This window comes from Lipophrys pholis, assembly GCF_963383615.2.
Source record: "Lipophrys pholis genome assembly, chromosome: 8".
In the NCBI taxonomy this organism is placed as follows: Eukaryota; Metazoa; Chordata; class Actinopteri; order Blenniiformes; family Blenniidae; genus Lipophrys; species Lipophrys pholis.
In genome coordinates, this window is record NC_137630.1 from 19,970,269 (window position 1) to 19,988,561 (window position 18,293).

The following is an 18,293-nucleotide window of genomic DNA, read 5'->3' on the forward strand; positions in this document are numbered from 1 at the left end:
AAAACTACATGTGACGTAGAAACCAAGATGGCGGCTCCCCTCTCCACGATGAAATTTTGGAAGCCGGGTAAGTCGTAATAAATGAATGAATTCCGGGATCTGCTGCGTGTTTTCAGCGGTCATTTGTGCGCGAGGCTCTACCGGGGAGAATCAGCGGGCGTCGGCGCGGCTGCTGCGGCGTTCAGCGCTGCTGCGTGCCGTCTGCAGCCCCGCTTACCCCCCCGGTGCAGCTCCGCTTAGCCCCCCCCTGTACAGACTGCACAGACGAGGAGGCTGGAAACAACACTGAGGACAAGTATTCGTAGATTAAAGTGTTATTTCCCTGCTTTATGGTAGTTCTTTGATGTTTCCAAATATCAGGACAGGTCTAGGAGTTCTTGTTCTGAGAAGAACCCTTGTTAAACCCTGCCAGCAGTGACAGCTTAAGAGTAAAAGCATGCTCGCATCTGAATAAAACATCTCACCCTCCTCTCCACCATCTGCTCCGCTCCAGGCACCGAGGCTCCGGGGATCTCCGAGGAGCGGGAGCTCAACACAGAGACCACCGGCTCCCCCATCGTCTTCAACCCCCACGTTGCCCTCTCCATAGAGAAGCAGCGGCAGAAACTGCCCGTTTTTAAGGTTTCACCAAAACTTCACTGCTTTTCTCAATGCCACGATTTTTGGGCTGACGGTTCACGTTAAGGCTGGGTTTGAATGTTTTGTTGAAGAGCCGAGCCCTGCAGTGAAATTTCAGATGCTGGTGCTCATTCTAATAAAGAGGACATGTCCTTCACAGTGACCTATTAATAATAAACCTATGATATGGTCCATGCTTCCTGCCTTTCACACTGTGTTTGCTGGAGCACCATCTACATTTAGTGGTGAAAGATGGCGAAGAGGTTTATTGTCCAAGATCTCATGCAAACTTTCTTATTTCTACAAAATGAACAAGTCACAGCTGCTGAATTAGAAATAAATGTCCTGTGCATGTTAAATAAGAGCTGAGTTCAAATCTCTAAAAAAGACCATAAATGTGATGTTTGTAATGTGAGACTGCTTTCTGACATAGTTAATTAGCCCACTTTTAAGTAGCAAATGAATATTACCTTTTCTGCAGTGGCGACCCTCTCTCACCTCATAGTGAAAATATCCCTGGTTCAAGTGAGGGCTGGGGGTATTTCTTTAAGGAGTTTGCCTGCTTTCTCTGGTTTTCATCGGGGAAAACATGCAAATGTCACACAGATTAAGTTGGGGACAAAACGATCTGTGTATGTTTCTGTGTGTTTGACCTCCCAGGGTATAACCTGCTGGTCAGCTGGAATTTTCTCCAGGGCTCTGTGACCCTGAACTGTATAATGTAATATAGAAGATAGATTACTGAATGTCTTTTGTAGCGATATGTTCTTTAAGGTGAATATAGTGCAAGTGATTAAATGTGGTTTATGTTGTCTGTCGTAGTCCGCGATTAACACACATCTTGCAAAAAGAGGCTGAATCATAGTCCAGCTGACGCTGGGTAGAAGGCTGGATAAACACAGAGAGACAATCAGACTTTTACCCACAAATGAATGTGCTCTTTAGGGGATGTAAAGGAAACAAGAGAAAAACCCACACAGATCCAGTGAAACCCCTGCTGGGATCAGGACTTATATAATCTCGCTGTGAGGCAATAGTGTTAACCCCTGGTCCATCATCCAGCCTCTTTAAGCAACGTGTTCATTCAGAGATGTTAAAGCTATAAGCATGTATTTCATTGTCAGTTTTACACTCTTATGCATGAAGTTCTGCTCATTTTATTGACTTAAGAAAAGCGGTGAAGTCTTGAAATGTCCTTTATTAACACTCTTAGGTTGACCGACCTGTGCCACTCGTTGTTGAAAGCATTTCTTATTTTTGTCCTATTCAGCACAGAAACAACATCCTGTACTTGGTTGAGAGGTACCAGACAGTTATCATAGTGGGTGAGACCGGATGTGGAAAGACGACTCAGATACCTCAGGTTTGTATAATTCAGCTCACCGGTAAATGTTTCCCCTGCATTTGTTAAGTCTGTCCTAACAACCTGCAAAGTCAACTATCGGATTGAACTGTGAAAGCAGGCTGCGGCGGTCTGACACTCTTCATCCCTCCTCACTGCTCTGCTGTTTGAACGTGGCCTCGTCTCGATGCTGTGTAGCCTTCTTTGTTTAAACCGCATCAGCTCGAGTGTTAATTTATGGAGAGTCGGCTATTCATGTGCTTGTGCTTCTGCCTTTTGTTTCCTTTCATCTGCCCTCCATCAGTACCTGCTGGAAGCTGGCTGGGCGGCTGAGGGGAAAGTAATTGGAGTGACACAGCCCCGACGTGTGGCCGCTATCTCGGTAAGAGCACCCGCTGACGTCCTCGTATTGCTCAGCCCCGTCTCTCAATGCCAAGGCCATTTTTCCTGCAAGCGATTGTGTCGACGCTGAAAGACACAAGTGTTTAAAACTTTGTTTGGCTCATAGGTAGCGAACCGTGTCGCAGAGGAGCGGGGGGCCCTGTTGGGCCACGAGGTGGGCTACACCATCCGATTCGACGACTGCTCTGACCCGCAAGCCACGAGGATCAAGGTAGCCGGTGCTTACAAAGCGTTTGGCTTTCAGGAAAAGTGGCCTTTGCGCTCGTTTACAGCTGAATAGTTTGTGTGTGATCCAGTTTCTAACAGATGGCATGTTGGTGCGAGAGATGATGGCTGACCCACTTTTGAAAAAATACAGGTGTGTGATTCTAATTCCTGCATGAAATGTTACACACTCCATCCATCCATTGTTGGTACCACTTTATCAAACCCGGGGTCAGTGAGGTCAGGGGACACCCTGGGGAATACTTCAGTGTGGTCACTAGGCTCAATATAATATGTGAATTTGTGCTTAGCACAGCGGCATTCAGACGATCCTCAAGAAAGGGAAATGCCATTTTCCAGGAGAGCTGATGGGTCAGTGGGAAGCTTTTTTTTTTAGATGTGCTTTGAAGCAGGTTACATTCAGGATAAGTTACCACGACAACACACTCGGTTTTCAAGGTTTTCCTGGTATTCAACTTTTTAAAACCAAAACATTTTTTTTTTCAAAATCTATAATTATCTTTGATTATAACCAGTTTATTATAATTAATTTGATTTTAATTTGAATTATTTTTTGGGGGGGTGGCAGCTTTTAATGAATTGCTTTTGATCTTTGAAATAACAACGTAATAATAGCTGTTAATTGTAATCTGTGTTGTTCTGTTATCCTCAGCGTTTTGGTTCTAGATGAAGCACACGAGAGAACTCTGTATACGGACATAGCCATCGGTCTACTAAAGAAGGTAATAATAGACGATACTTTCCCACGAATACATCTATCCTTTAACTTGTCAGCCTTGAGAAACCATTTTTTATTGTGTCTCTCATTCGTTTTTCTCCGACTTGAACAGATTCAGAAGAAGCGCAGAGACCTCAGGCTGATTGTGGCCTCTGCCACGCTGGACGCCAAGGTGAGAGCGTCATTAAGATGAGCAGATAAAAGAGAAACAAAGGCAGGCTCGGTGAAAGTTGATGTCAGGTCAGATCACATTGTCCTGACAGCCGCGATACTCCGATGATAGAAAGACACAATCAGGCCGCGGCTGCTCGGCTTTAAGCGCGTCAGCTGAAACGCAGTATCGGACATCTGCTGTACTTTTTGGTTTAAAAAGGCTTTTTATCTGCACACGTGTTTGGCACCTTGAGACTTTCCTAATGTCAGATTGAGGGCAAAGACTTTTTCTTTTATATACTAAAGAAAAAACTCTGTTCCATTTAAAATGGAAGTAACTCCTGTACATAATTGTTCCCTTTTAATTACTGGTAATATTTTTGTATCATCTGAAGAAATTCCACGACTTCTTCAACCTGAATGAGTCTGGTGATCCAAACAAAGACACGTGTGGGATCCTGACCGTCGAGGGACGCACCTTTCCAGTGGATGTTTTTTACACCGTCAGGTATTCCTCACTGAACGCCCTCAATTGAGGAAATGGTGCCGAACCTGTGTCGTCTTTTCTGAGTGTCTCTGGTTGGTTCTCAGTCCAGTCCCAGACTATGTGAAGGCCACAGTGGAGACGGTGCTGAAGATCCACGAGACGGAGGACGATGGGGACGTGCTGGCCTTCCTCACTGGGCAGGTGAGGATGTGAGGCTGTGCTCACAGGGCTGTGGGCCCCCCTGGGCCAGGTTAAAGTCGGAAAACTGAGACTCACTTAAAATTATACGGAGAATTCTTTTTGTTAATGTGTCCACTGTAAGATGGATTGCAGCGCATCAAAACAGAATTAATAACAAAATAATACAATGTAGTGGAGGAATAACATTATAATCACAGTCCCAAGAAAAATCGTATGATCTTGATAAAATGGCATAAGCTCAATAATGTCCTGATGAAATTGATTTCACTGCCTTAGTAGGGAGGAAAGCCAAGAAAGCAGCTCCGCTCCACGGAGGTGATGCACATAAATTACAAACCGATTTAATGTGCTGGAGTAAATGTTTTTGTGGTGTTTCCACCCGTATGAAGCAGCCAGAAAGGGTTAGTTTGCTCACAATAATCAAGATCTGCTGAAAGAGTTTGTGACTTATTTCACAGGCTGTTTTTACATTTGTTACATTTGGATGCCTATTCAGGTCAAGCTGCTCTTTGAAAGGGTTGAGGGTCCAAGGCAAAGTTCAGAATAATCCAATCAAACGGGCCGTTCTGATGGCACGCCTTCTGCTGACATTGGCACAGTAGCCTGCCGCTCTTTGGGTTTCTCATGAGCTGTGACGGTTTTCCTCCCTCAGGAGGAGGTGGAGAAGGTGGTGTCCCTCCTGCAGGAGCAGGCCAGGTCTCTGTCACGATACGGGATGAAGAAGCACCTGAGAATTTTGCCCATGTACTCTGGACTTCTCTATGCAGAACAGATGAAGGTGTTCGAGCGGGCTCCCTCGTCTGTTCGCAAGGTAACTGTAGTGATGTCACATATTCTGATCTGCCATGACATTTTCACCTGTGATGCATAGTATTCTTTTCTGTGAAGACCTGCGTATTTTATTTGCCACAGGTATCATCGCAAAGAAGTAATAGGTGTGATTCACGACATCTGTCAGTAGAGATATTGTTATAGCTTATATGAATTATACAATTTAAATAACTCTGTTAGATTACATTTTATTCTGTTTTAAAGTGGAGATGGTGTTAAACCTTAAGTTTATTGTATCTAAATGGGTTGTCATTGGTAGCCATTCATTCAATCTCTATTTTTCTCAGCTTCTCCAAAGCCTCATCTTTGCTATTATAAAGACGATTATAAAATGGAGAAGATGTCCTCCAAGGTCACAGCCGTCAACGCCACAGTTTACTCTACAAACACTCTTTCCTGTCTTTGTCCTCCTTTCAGATTATTGTGGCCACTAACATCGCTGAAACGTCCATCACGATCAATGGAATTGTGTTCGTCATCGACTGTGCATTTGTGAAGCTGCGGGCTTACAATCCTTGCACGGCCATCGAATCGCTGGTGGTCACTCCCATCTCCAAAGCCTCGGCCAGCCAGAGGGCCGGCAGAGCCGGACGAAACCGGCCGGGGAAATGCTTTCGACTGTACACAGGTAGGATTCGGGAGCAGAGGAGGAGCGTGGCCGGATGAAGTCTGTCAGCTGGCTTGTGAATTGTTAATATTTGTGTTCAGGCTCATTATTCTTCTCCCTCTGTTTTCTTTCCACTTCATCTTTCTCCCCCTGCCTTTGTCTTCTTATTGCCCTGTTGCCTTTCGTCAGAGGAGGACTTTGAGAAACTGCCTCCTTCCACTGTGCCAGAGATGCAGCGCTCCAATTTGGCCCCTGTCATCCTGCAGCTCAAAGCATTAGGCATTGACAACGTGCTGCGGTTCTGCTTCCTTTCTGTGAGTAGATCACTTTGCATCCACAGGGTAGCTGTGCTGTGTTCGCTCACCGTGAAAGAAATTGTACTTTACATTTTAATTAGCAGGAATGGCCCCTGGCCTCTGAGCCGGGTTGCATAGAAACCATAAAATTAATGCAATCAATGTTTGTTCTAAAGATGTAATGACTTCCCAAGTGCACACTAGAGTCCCACTTCATTCTGCCTTTAAGAGCAAATATTGTACTTTAAATGCATTTCCCTTTAAATTCATTAAACAGCCTCCTCCAGCTCAGACGATGGTTCAGGCACTGGAACTTCTCTATGCTCTTGGAGGTGAGAAACAGGCTGGACAGCAAGGCTGCAAGACGAAAGTCTGCAGTATTCTCAACACGGACAAATGACATAGCTCTCACCGATGGCGCGTCTCTTGGCAGGCCTGGACCATTACGGCCGTTTGACTGATCCCATGGGTGTGCGGATGGCTGAGTTTCCTCTCAGCCCCATGTTCGCTAAGATGCTCCTGGAGTCGGGAAACTTCGGCTGCTCCAAGGAGATTGTTACCATAGCAGCTATGATGCAGATTCAGAATATATTTGTCGTGCCAGCCAATCAGAAGAAAGCTGCCGTAAGTTAAAAACTAAAACTTACAAAAAATATGCTTTCAGAAGGATGTGCATTATTTTTGGCACAAATGCTTAGTCAGCATGCTCATTATCCCATTTTTTTTGCTATCACCATGCAGGCGCGTGAGCACAGGAAGTTTGCCGTGGCGGAGGGAGACCACCTCACTATGCTAAACGTGTATGAAGCTTTCATTAAGGTACAATAAGCTCTTGTGTTAAAGTCACACTCAGTGGCAGGAAACGCCATTCAAATTCTGGTCCAAACCCAAAAAAAGTTAGAGATGAAGTTGACTTCAATCAAGCCCGTGTGATTTTTTTTCTTTTCCTTTTTTTTGTTTTTTGTCCTGCAGCACCAGAAGAGCTCCCAGTGGTGTCAAGAACATTTTCTTAATTACAAGGGTCTGCTGCGGGCCATGACCGTACGAGAGCAGCTCCGCCGTCTCATGAACAAGTTTAAAGTCCCACGGACCTCCAGTGAAGGTGTGTGTGTGTGTGTGTGTGTGTGTGTGTGTGTGTGTGTGTGTGTGTGTGTGTGTGTGTGTGTGTGTGTGTGTGTGTGTGTGTGTGTGTGTGTGTGTGTGTGTGTGTGTGTGTGTGTGTGTGTGTGTGTGTGTGTGCGCGTGTGTGTGTGTGCGTGCGTGCGTGCGTGCGTGCGTGCGTGCGTGCGTGCGTGTAGAGTGTATATGCAAGCTTGTAAGAGGAGAGCAGTCTAATTGAGCGTCGACCTGCCACACAGGTGACCCTGACGTCATCTTGAAGTGCATTGTATCTGGATTTTTCGCGAATGCGGCCCGAATTCACCACTCCGGATCCTACAGGTAAGAGAACAGCTTGTGAAGATGCTCGTTTTCAAGAGTGAATGATTCACATCATGTTTTACATTCTTTATTTCACTTCACAGTACTCACTTTTTGTTGCTTTGGCAGGACCTTGCGAGACGACCGTGAGCTCCACATCCACCCGAGCTCTGTGCTTTACGGAGAGAAACCCCCAAAGTGGTCAGTACACGATCTTATATAGACGGACACATTCCTGACGAGAAAAGGGGGGAATGTTTGTCATGTTTTGGTCCTTTTCAGGGTCGTCTTTAATGAAGTTGTGCAGACATCGAAGTACTTCATGCGCGATGTGACGGCAGTTGAGTCGTCCTGGCTGGTGGAGCTGGCGCCGCACTTCTACAAGCAAGCTACAGTAAGTCAACAAAACCAGTTCTACATCAAATTCATCTCACGTAGTTTTGAGGGGCTTTCACCGTATAATTCTAGTTACATCAGCACTTAGAGTTGTTCCTAATGCACATCGATATGGCTTTCTAGTGTTCCAGTTGATCAAAACACACTTTGTCACCAAAGCAGATCTTTAAACCTCCATGTCTTCCTTCACTATGGATCGTCTCTGAGCTCTAAATTTCAATGTTTCTAAATGACAAACTACTTTTTTTGTGACAGTGAAAGAAAACTCTTGTCAGTGAAGTTACATTTGGATTAATTGGACCTTTCCTTTTACATGCTTTAGATTTGTTCAATTCAAAGGCGTAATAGAGTCATGATTGTGGCGTCTAGTCCCATAGATTGTCATCAGATGATGAACCGATGTCGCCTGAGTGTTGAGGTTTAATTCACTTTAGACTGGACGGCACCAAAGTGTCGACCTAAAATCAGTAATGACCCATTTTGTCACTCAAGTCTCCACAATGGAAAACCTAACTTTTTCCTTAACAAGATCACTTCTGTTTATGTGAGTCTTGTGATCTTATTTAAATTAGTGAAAGTGATCGTTCTCCTTAAATGTGAGGTTTGTCTGTATTTTATTACAGATGCAGTTTAAAAAAAACAGCTTTCACATATTGTTCAGTGATTGCACCCAAACTGAACTATTTCAAGCCTTTTTTTGTTTTTTCATGATCATTTTAACTTATAAGTGTCACAAAATAATCCGACATTTTGAAAGATCATATGTTTTTCTTTTGATCAAAATGGTAAAAATGATATGTTGTGAGATTTCCTTTTTATTTGCAGACTCTGATTGAGCACGGGGGCTCAGTTTTAACCAACCATGTTTTCTGTCTCTCAGCATGGTTCACTGGCCAGCAAGCGATCCAGAGTCCTCTGAATCCGGAAGACCAATCTGCCACTGTGCCCCTCCTCATGTCACTGTATATAGAGATGTAAAATATATTTATTGTCCACCTGCACAACTCCTCCTACACCAAGTGGCCACGTTACGACGAGATAAATGGGTATATTTGTAGAGTTTTCCTCGTCTGAAAGCAACTCTCTTGCTTTTTGGCGACGGCGTAGTTTATACGAGAGTGAATGGTGACGAATGCGAGATCAGACTAGTGTCCATTTAGGCATAGTCATATGGTTCATGCATACATGTATATAGTCAGAGCAGGCTCAGGTCCAGGGAGCGGCGCCTGTCCCACAGGCCCGCCCTCGCCTGGTTCTCAGCTCCATTATTTTTTTAAGTGCTGTATTTTTATTTTTTTTTCCTATTTCAGAGAATTGGAAGACAATAGACTGTGAGGATGTTTTCCCTTTGAGAGACTTATTGGTTATTTTTTTAAATTAGTTTGCTCCCTACATAGCCTGGGTGCCTTTTTTTTTTTTTTTCTTTCTTTGAATTATTTCTTCTTCTTTTTTTTTAAATTTCGGAGTAATTTCTGATATGTAAAGGCTTCTGTACCTTCAGACAGAATGTAAGTAGTGGTATATATTTTCAAAGACTGGCTGCAGACGGAAACACGTTCGTTTCAGTTTGAACCTCAGAGCCTCTAATAATGATACTGTGAAGGGATTGCATTACTTCAAGATTCTTGTTTTACACTCTGTATTTCCACAGTATAGCTCGAACTTAATGGCCTTGTCACCACTCTGTGCCAGTTTTTTTTCATTAGCCGGTGTCACATTTCATTTTCAGGTGGAATTTGTAATCACACCCCAACATTGTAAATGACAAGCTGTGAAATTTAAATACCACACACACACACACACAAAAAAAAAAAAAAATGAAGTGCCATTTGTTGCTGTGACGACATCTAAAGCCTCAATGAGACAGTAGCGTTTATCCCGTTTCACAGCCATCATGAATGAGCTCTTCTTGTTGTAACGTCTTCTGTTATCACATTCCAGTTTGCAGTACAATGTCCAGTTAGAATATATGAATTGTATTCCTCGTTGTCTCTCATTGCGCTCTCAGAATATGCTTTCATTTTGTTTTTGTACTTGGGTCGGCTTTCTTTGGACTTTGAGGTATTTGGCCCTGGAAGTTTGAAACATTTCAGTGAGCTGTTTATTCAGGTTTTTCTCATCTCGCTCTGCTGTAGTTTTCCAACCAGTGGGGTCACTGCTGTCACACACCGTCACATCTGTCTGCATGTCGTTTTGTACTCGGTAGAACTTCTTCTGGAGGTTAGAACCGTAGATTCAATTGAACTAAACCACCCACGGTACGACGCACCACACAGTAGATAGACTAAATCAACTTCAACTAAATGAATATAAAAGTAAAGTACCTTTGCATGTTAAAATGTGACATAAACTTACACACTTAGGATCACTTCGTAGGCCTACCGCAGATGGTAATGTTTGCAAATGTCTTGCTCACTCCTTTCCGTGCAGATGCTGAGTATGTATGCACAGTTAAAGCAGTAATCTGTAGATCTATGTAACTGCTAACCCCTGAGATAAACAATGTCATCTGCCATTGAATCCTCACACTGTCAAAATAAAGCCTTATTGTCATACACATGGGTTTGAGCTTTCATTCTTTTCTCTTTTCTCTTTTTTTTTTAACGTTGCACTTTGTGTGCAGTACGCGTGTTCACCACGGGGTGGCAGTCTTGTACCATAAACTGCTGAGCCCCAGCACAAACTCGTCATTGGACGCAAAGCAGGTGTGTAACAATGTCAGCCTCTATTTGTTCTCATCATTATTAGTCTCCAACTGGCTGTTCTCAAGCCGACAACATACTTTAAAGCTTCAGGATGATAAATGCACGGGGGAGCTGCAAGAACAGGTATTTTTCTGTGTGAATTGGTTTTAAAACGTGAGCTATGACAAATACAAAAGAATATGAACACACACACACACACACACACACACACAACGTGTCTTTCTTTTTTTTTTCATGGCTATATTCATGTAATGTAATGTGTGTTGTGCAAGGATAAGCACTTTTAGGTCTGAGTGGATCCCATTTTATTACCAGGTAATGCAGAAAGCACATTTCTTTCTTGCTATAGTAACACAAAACAACACATCACTTTTCTTTCGAAAGCACGCGCAACCAAAAGCTAAAAAAATGTAAATCGGTGTTATTTAGTAACTTTCTGACAGCGTCAACAAAAAACGTTGACATTTCACGCTTTGTGAAAATTTGTGAAAAACTTGTTGAAGGGGTTCATCATCTCGGACAGCCATGGGTCCTTTTTGCCAGAATTTACATATACTTTGTTGTCATTGTTTAAGAGCTGCGAAAACACGACGACGGTGAAACAAGGTGAAGGAGGCACTTCAGCAATGAGATAGAGAGTAGAATAGGAATAATAAAACAGTACAAACCAAAAATAAAGGATGAACTGCACCTTCGTATTGAGTAGATTTCTAGGTTACTTGTTTGTTTTTTTCTTGAATCCTTGTCGTTCAGTCACACCAGATACAACACTAACAACAGATCACGTGCAACTTCACAGTGAGAGGATTTGGGACTTCTGCCTCCAGAGAAATGTCATATTTTTTTTTTATTTGTGGATTTTGTCATTGTGTGTGTTAAACATTTCACTAACTACCAAAGTATTTACAAACACTATCGAGCCACTTGCTTACACAGGTAGGCTGTAGGCTTCTGCTGCGGTGGCAAGACTGTAAAAATACTCAGCTGTAGTTTGTTTCGCTAATTAATTAATTAAGATTCACCAGCAGATCAGCTTGTTAGCCTGCACGCGAACTGACGTACTTAGATAAAACCCGCCTCATCTGTCAAGTTTCAACAATTTTCTTTTTTTACCAAAACCAAAGTGAGCGTGTTTATCATGTTTCGACTATTTACCAATACAGAAGAATAGTCCTGACAGAGTTACTCCTGCAGGTCCGAGTGTAAAGGTTCAATTAAACTATCTGAATCTGAGTAATATTTAACTTTTAAGTCCTTAATAATATAGACTCCTGTTGGTTCAGTGGTGAGAGCTCTCGTCTCATGTTGAGAAGGTCATTGGGACCTTATTGTGTGGAGTTTGCATGTTCTCCCCACCCGTCACTTTTCTCTTTTTGACATGATTGTCATCTTCAAACTAGTTGTTCTGTAATAGCGACCCTAAATTGGGACTGTGATGGACTGGACTGGCAACCTGCCCCTGCCCCGCTTCCCTGAATAGAAGTGCAAATGAAGGGATGATCACACTTCTCAAACTTGTTCAGGGGGGCTACAGACGTGTAAGGTCACCAGGATGACCACCACTGGGCTCAATGAATCTTGGCGCGAGTTTTGCTTTTAACAATCCATCTAACTACATTCGTAAGTGTCACTTAGACAAATTGAAAATACAAAAATAAGCCTTAATACAGACTATACATAAAGAACGGGCTAGTAATTCTCAGGCACCGTGTGGCTTCTTATCAGATGGGGACACTTGGAATGCACACCTTCATTCAGTCAGCACCACACTGGGATTTGACTTGAGCGCTTTATGCTCCTATCTTCAGGCGTTTCTGGACAAACGGAGAATCCAACCACGGTACATCCGTCTCGATGTCATCTAAAGAAGAGGAGGGACTTCTCTCCCCAATGGCGACATCGCGGACAAAAAACAAGTAGGAGAAGAAAGGCTGTGTTTCTACATGTTTTTCAGTTCCACTCAGTTGCCCATTAGTGTTGTCTAACCACATACATGTGAGGTGACAGCCGGAGGTATCAGTGATTAATTGCGAGCGTGTGACTTGGAGAAGGCAGCAGCTTGAACAGGTTGTGTGTATGTGCTTGAATGTTCCTCACCATATTTCAGTGCTGTCAAAAATCATTGACATGTTCCGTCCAATTCACAGAATGTTTAACAGTTTTAAGGGCCTTGATGGGAAAGCAAGTCATGTGTGGATTGTAATTACCCCCTGTTCAAAGTTTAAACATGTTTTGAAAGAAAACAATCTGGTTAATATTTCTCCTTCCTATGAATGATCAGTAACGAGTGCAGTTTTTTTTTCTTTTTTCTAGAAGCTCGAGTTTTTTGGACAGAGTTGTAGTTTGCATGAAGCTTTAGTTTTACTTTTAATCAGATTCAGTGAAGAAATGCGATGAGGTATTTTCAGTCTGATAAGAGAACATGTCAGCTTGGAGTCTCACAATGACAAGCGTGTTTTAAAAGTATCATAACTCTGTGCATTTCATTGAAAAAGTTCAAATGGACTCAGGTGTACTTGTTTGTTTAGGAAGACAAAGAAAAACATGCATGCATTCACATGATCACACTTCCAAGTCAAATCACAACAATAAAGGGGTTTTTGTATTTTATTTATCTCACTATAATTAAGTGAAGGTTTTATTATATTCCACATATGATGAGTTCATGCTGCTCAGAATATTTTTATTGCTTGAACAGGGTTTTATTTCCGAGCAGTTGTATGCATGAAAACCCCCCCCAAAATCCCAGCGATTTCAAGCATGGGAGGAATTTCTACATTTGGGAGGGAGGATGCAATCAGTAGCATGGGACTTGCAGGGGCCTCCTCGGGTGACAAATTGAAAGTGTCTCGGTCTAGTTTATAGCCCTGATCAGGTCAAACGAAAAATATTGGAGGTCTGGGTGAGGAGACAGGCCCGCCTGGTGCAGATAAATGGACTGATCATTTCTTATTGAGAAACAATTCCTAAAAGGTAGTTTACTGTGTGACTGGGGAAGCGGCGAGCGGAGAGCAGAACGCGCACCCACTGCTCCCTCCCTGACCCTTCCTCCACCGCCGGAATTAAATGGATAGAGAGAACGCGTGTTTCTGATGGCACTCCTCCGCCAGAGAGACACTCCATTTGTTATGAAGTAGGGGTTCTGATGAAGTGTAGGGAGCTCCTTTTTCTTTTTTCTCCCTTTTTTCATCCTTCCTTTCTCAGGCACTACAAGGCCGGCCTTCAGTCTGCTTCACATGAAATGGATGGAAGGAGCCGATTGAATTTTACACTCCCCTGGTCATGATTAATGTGTTTGGTGAGGACTGTCTTGGCAGTAAAACTCCACTACCACTAGCTGGTGCTCAAGCTCCTTCACGGTTGCAGCCTGTAACTTTGCAGGAGGGTGCTGTAGCTGGGCGGCTGTTAGAATCGGCCGGTTTTGTTGAAGAAACCGGTCTTCACATAGCCCACAACCCCTTTAACTCCCCTCTCCTTGTGTTAATAGAAAATCTCTTGCCCACTCGCTTGTTATTACTTCACGGTCAGTTTCTCAGTGAGCTCTGTACCCAGTGTTACTTGGCAGGCCATGCTGTAAATGTCAATTTATCACTTAACCCACTGTTAAAGGGTGGGAGGCCTAATAAAAGATGCCAGGTCGTGTTAGTGGATTACTTAACGGATCTGTCGGCTTACTTATTCAGACTTCATGCATAGATGTGTCGTGACACCAGATTTATAAAAGTGGATTGTATTTAATCTATATATGGAAATGCTAAAAGCAATGCTGTAAATTAAACAGTTATCTTAAATTATGTGTTGTGTCATGCACGTGCAGATCATTTTATCTGCAGTCAATCTTTGTCCCACACGACGCGTGGGTATCCTCAAGTACACTTGCTTTTTTGGGGGGGGGAGGGGAAGTTGAATATAAACCAGAAGATGTGCTGGTTGATAAATGAAGTCTTGGTCAGTCAGATTGCTGGTCTCTCTTAAAAACAACTCAGCCAGTCTCAACGACACGTGACGGTTCAAGAGAGGTGGAAAGGTTTAGGTAACCGTTTACATGTTGCAGAGAAGTCACAACAACGTAAACCTGAAGACACAACCAGATTGTTCTGCTCTTTATTTACCTTTTATATGAAGATGTACATTTTTTTTTCAAATTACACTTTTGTGATGCATTTCGAATATAAAATATGAAATCTTGTCTTAAGGTTCAAGACTTTAACAGTTTTACTTTAATCAATGTAAAACCCAGTGACAATCTGATCAAAAAATCTAAAACTTGTCTTAATATCTCCAGATGCCTGCAGGCGTTTAGTGAAGTAAAAGAGTGCCTTATGAGGCACTGATAACAATTTGTATTTAAATGTTTACATCTGAAGTTGTTGCTTCAAAAATCCTGAATGTATTTATGTTTTCTAATGCAATTTCATAGGCTAGAATGATTTAGAAGCAGTTAAAGTCGTTTGAACACGACTCCTTCATTGCTCCTCATCATGTTTGCATATCTCTTACTTGGTTTGCGGTTGTTATTAAAAGCACAATAGCAGAGGGGCGATCAGATGTGGGTGTGCGACATCTTTAGTGACATTACAAGATGCATTTTCTTCTCTGACATTTTCTCCTCCCATTGCACTTGCTACCAAAATGCCACAAGAATGTGAATTTTTCATGTTGTTAATGGCAGCGAGGCTGGAAGGAGCGGACTGGATTTACAAAAGTGCCTTAGATGAGAGATCAATAAAGAGGTAACTGAGTGGATGAGCCAGACTAAGCAGGAATAGTCGGAGCAGGTTTAATTTTGCATAAATAATGTACAGTGTGAGACAAGGGAGAAAGATAGAGGTAGTGCAGCTTCATAACTGGTCAATCCTTTTTTTTTTTAATCTTCTCTTCTAGATAAAGCCTGTTTTTTATATACACAATATTTGATTTACCTCATTTTATTTCAGTCATAATATAGTTTCTTCATCATTGCTGTCCACTTGTTTTTTTACATGAATTTCAACCTCCACTCGCAACACATCAGATGTGTTTATATAGTTGCACACCAATAGAAAGCACTGTAAGTGGGTTGTACGTTGCCCTGCTGGAGCTCCGGGAGCATCCTACTCCACAGTCCAAGCCCCGCTTTGATCATCAGGACTTCGCTGGATGATGGATGGAGCTGTCTCCCCCCCAGGTTGTCATCGCATCTGTTGCGTAGAGCTCACTATAGTCTGCTCAGCTGATATCTGTGTGCACAAAGATAGATCTCCACTACTGTTTGTGTGTGGATAGTTTAGTGGGTAACGGAGGAAAAGGAGAAACGCAAATAGACTTTTCGGCACGAGGTTAACATGGTTTAAAATTATTGTTCTCTCACATTATATAAGTAAAGAAATCAATTGATTTTTCATTGACTCTCACTGAGAGAGAGGATCCACAGCTGAGATGACTCCAGACAAAAGTATTTTATGTCCCTGAAAAGGTTCTGGGGGGGGAGTTCTCAGACCATCCAAAACTCTACAAAAGGTGTTAGGAGGTAAAGGTAAGAACACAGAAGGGAGAAGATAACTGGAGATAAAAACAATGGGAGAGTGACTAAGGAAGGGATGGCTGAATGAGGGAGAAATCAATAGGAAATCAGTGTTTGGGGAGGGCCTGTCGTTTATCAGGTGACACGGTTAAACAGCGTTAAGGCACTAAAAGTGAAAAATAAGGGCCATCCCCATGCTGGTATTGATCACAGTGGAATGGGACGGCAGAAGGCCGAAGCCACTAATAAAATAAGACATATCTGAGTGGGAATCAGCCAGGGATCGATGGGTACGGTGATCAAGGCCAAAAACATCTTCACTGGGATTTAAGCTTGTTCTGCTCTCCAGTGCCCCTTTTACACACCTTGGTGTGACCAAAGGTTAGGCGTGATGGACGTGGTCGGTTCCCTGATCGGCGACTTGGCCTGGACTTGCATGTTGTGAAATATTTGTGAGAACCTATTTTGCTGCTCCTCTCACAGAAACACTGTAACACAACCTGTATCTATCAATTATCGAAATTAGTTGTGACATTTCAACATAATGTCATCAGTTACCGATACAACAACGCAGAGATCCATCCATCCATCCATCCATCCATCCATCCATCCATCCATCCATCCATCCATCCATCCATCCATCCATCCATCCATCCATCCATCCATCCATCCATCCATCCATCCAACCCGAACCCATTGGCTTGAAGATTTGTCTTGAAAATGAGACAGTAAAATATAGACCTGAAGAGGATGGGTCCTTTATTACTTCTGCTTTGTAACACAAAGCTCTGATCTTTGAGCCGTGGGACAACTGGAAAGCAGTATTAGTGTCTGGCATGAACCATAAACACATTTTTGAGAAGATACCACTTTAGTCTGCTACACTGATGAATAAAAAAAAAAAACACAGCACAATGACACATCTCTGCTCCTCCAAGGTTGTCACAGAGACATTTATGGAGTTTTTTTTTTTTTTTGTTTTATCCATCCAATTCAAATAAATGTAGCGTGATTTGTAAAATGTGTTGATAAAAAGGTCTTAAATTTGTCTTAATGAGATTACTGCTTAATTCTTGTTTCGAATTAGATATGAAACAACAAAGCCATGAAACACTTCACAAAGATTGGTCCTGAGAGTTACTCTGCCATCAGTAACACAGACATCTCTCATTGTCGTTCGCTCTTTATCTTTATCTGCCCTCATTTAAAAGCTGCTGTGTTGGTGTCATCATGCCAGAGGTTTTGTCTCAAAATGGGCCATAACAAAGAGAAAAAAAAGTGGGAAATCAGTCGTTGGGGCTGTTTAACATCTGGCAGTGAGGGTTTAACGAGTCTAGTAAAGCTTAGACAAGGAGGCTTTTAGTATTATTCCAGTTTCTTACTTCTGCTTTAGTATCAGAGCAGTGGTGTAAATAGGATATCTCCATACAGAGCACAGTTTTCTTACTCCGTCTAAGTTTTTTTTCCTCCCATTCTCATTTATTGCACGCCAGATGGTGCAACACGGATTGTGCGGAGCAGATATGATAGCGGAGGTACTTGGAGTGAAGCTCAGGCTCGTGCTCCACACGGACACCCATTCCAGTAATTTGAAAATCTCGTCTGTTGTTTTTCTGTGTATTTAGTTCTTCATAAACAGATGTCAGTGGACCTAACTCTTCCCGAACGAGGACGTTGGATGTTCTTTGTCTCTGAATCCCCTCCAGACTGTGTCTGTTTCTTGTAATCGGTATATCTTTCAACATCTCGTACATAAAGACTACAAAAACATTCAAATGTGTAGTAACCTCTGGCCAGCCGCTCCGGTTCTTGGAAAGTTTTGGTCGCTGCTGGATATTCAATCTCTCAGCATGTTGATGTGCTCGCGGCTGTGCTGTTCGCAGCATTCAGAGTGAAATTTCCTGTGTTGTGCATAAATGTGAGCTGGCGCGTTTAGTTCAGATACAGTGTCATTGGACAGTAGAGGGCATGGCAGAAGTTTTGTCCAGGACAGTGAGATTACATGCATTGTGACAATTGGTGGAGTGTACATGCTACATGGCCTATCGCCAGAATTTATATCAATAGGGAAAATCTTTTTTTTTTTTTTTTTCTTGTATCTCCACATATTTGCTTGCTTTGTACTGTTAATGCTTAACAAGTGCCACAAGTGAGAGGCGACTGAGAAGAGAGTGGTGTGACAAATAGCAGCAGATCATGCAGAAAATGTGCAATGCTAAACATCAGTTACTGCACATGGGAGAAATTGTGTGTTTGTGCAGTGTTTGCTGTCCAAGGAGTTCTGTTGGGGAAGTAAAGGGGGGGAGGTCGCTATCACAGCTGGGGATATGGAATTGAATACATGGCTTCATTTTCACAGTTTAAAAAATTATGTTGAGGAGGGCAAAAAA

At 42.6% G+C, this 18,293-nt stretch overlaps 1 protein-coding gene across 2 annotated transcripts; it reads left to right on the forward strand.

The window, feature by feature from the left end:
• Window positions 1-10,251, forward strand: dhx35 (DEAH-box helicase 35). Of its 2 annotated transcripts, none has more exons than XM_080470365.1 (21): window positions 1-67; window positions 494-621; window positions 1,889-1,981; window positions 2,265-2,342; window positions 2,469-2,573; window positions 2,659-2,720; window positions 3,240-3,309; window positions 3,418-3,477; window positions 3,854-3,966; window positions 4,050-4,146; window positions 4,799-4,957; window positions 5,395-5,605; window positions 5,774-5,898; window positions 6,158-6,212; window positions 6,314-6,504; window positions 6,622-6,699; window positions 6,853-6,982; window positions 7,239-7,320; window positions 7,429-7,500; window positions 7,582-7,693; window positions 8,576-10,251. In XM_080470365.1, the coding sequence occupies exons 1-21, from the start codon at window positions 28-30 to the stop codon at window positions 8,612-8,614; spliced, it is 2,100 nt and encodes a 699-aa protein (XP_080326491.1). In that variant the 5' UTR covers window positions 1-27; the 3' UTR covers window positions 8,615-10,251. The 2 variants fall into 2 exon arrangements, with proteins under 2 accessions (XP_080326491.1, XP_080326490.1); XM_080470364.1 differs by having other exon boundaries at window positions 24-67; window positions 8,521-10,242.
• Window positions 10,252-18,293: the final 8,042 nt, after the last annotated feature.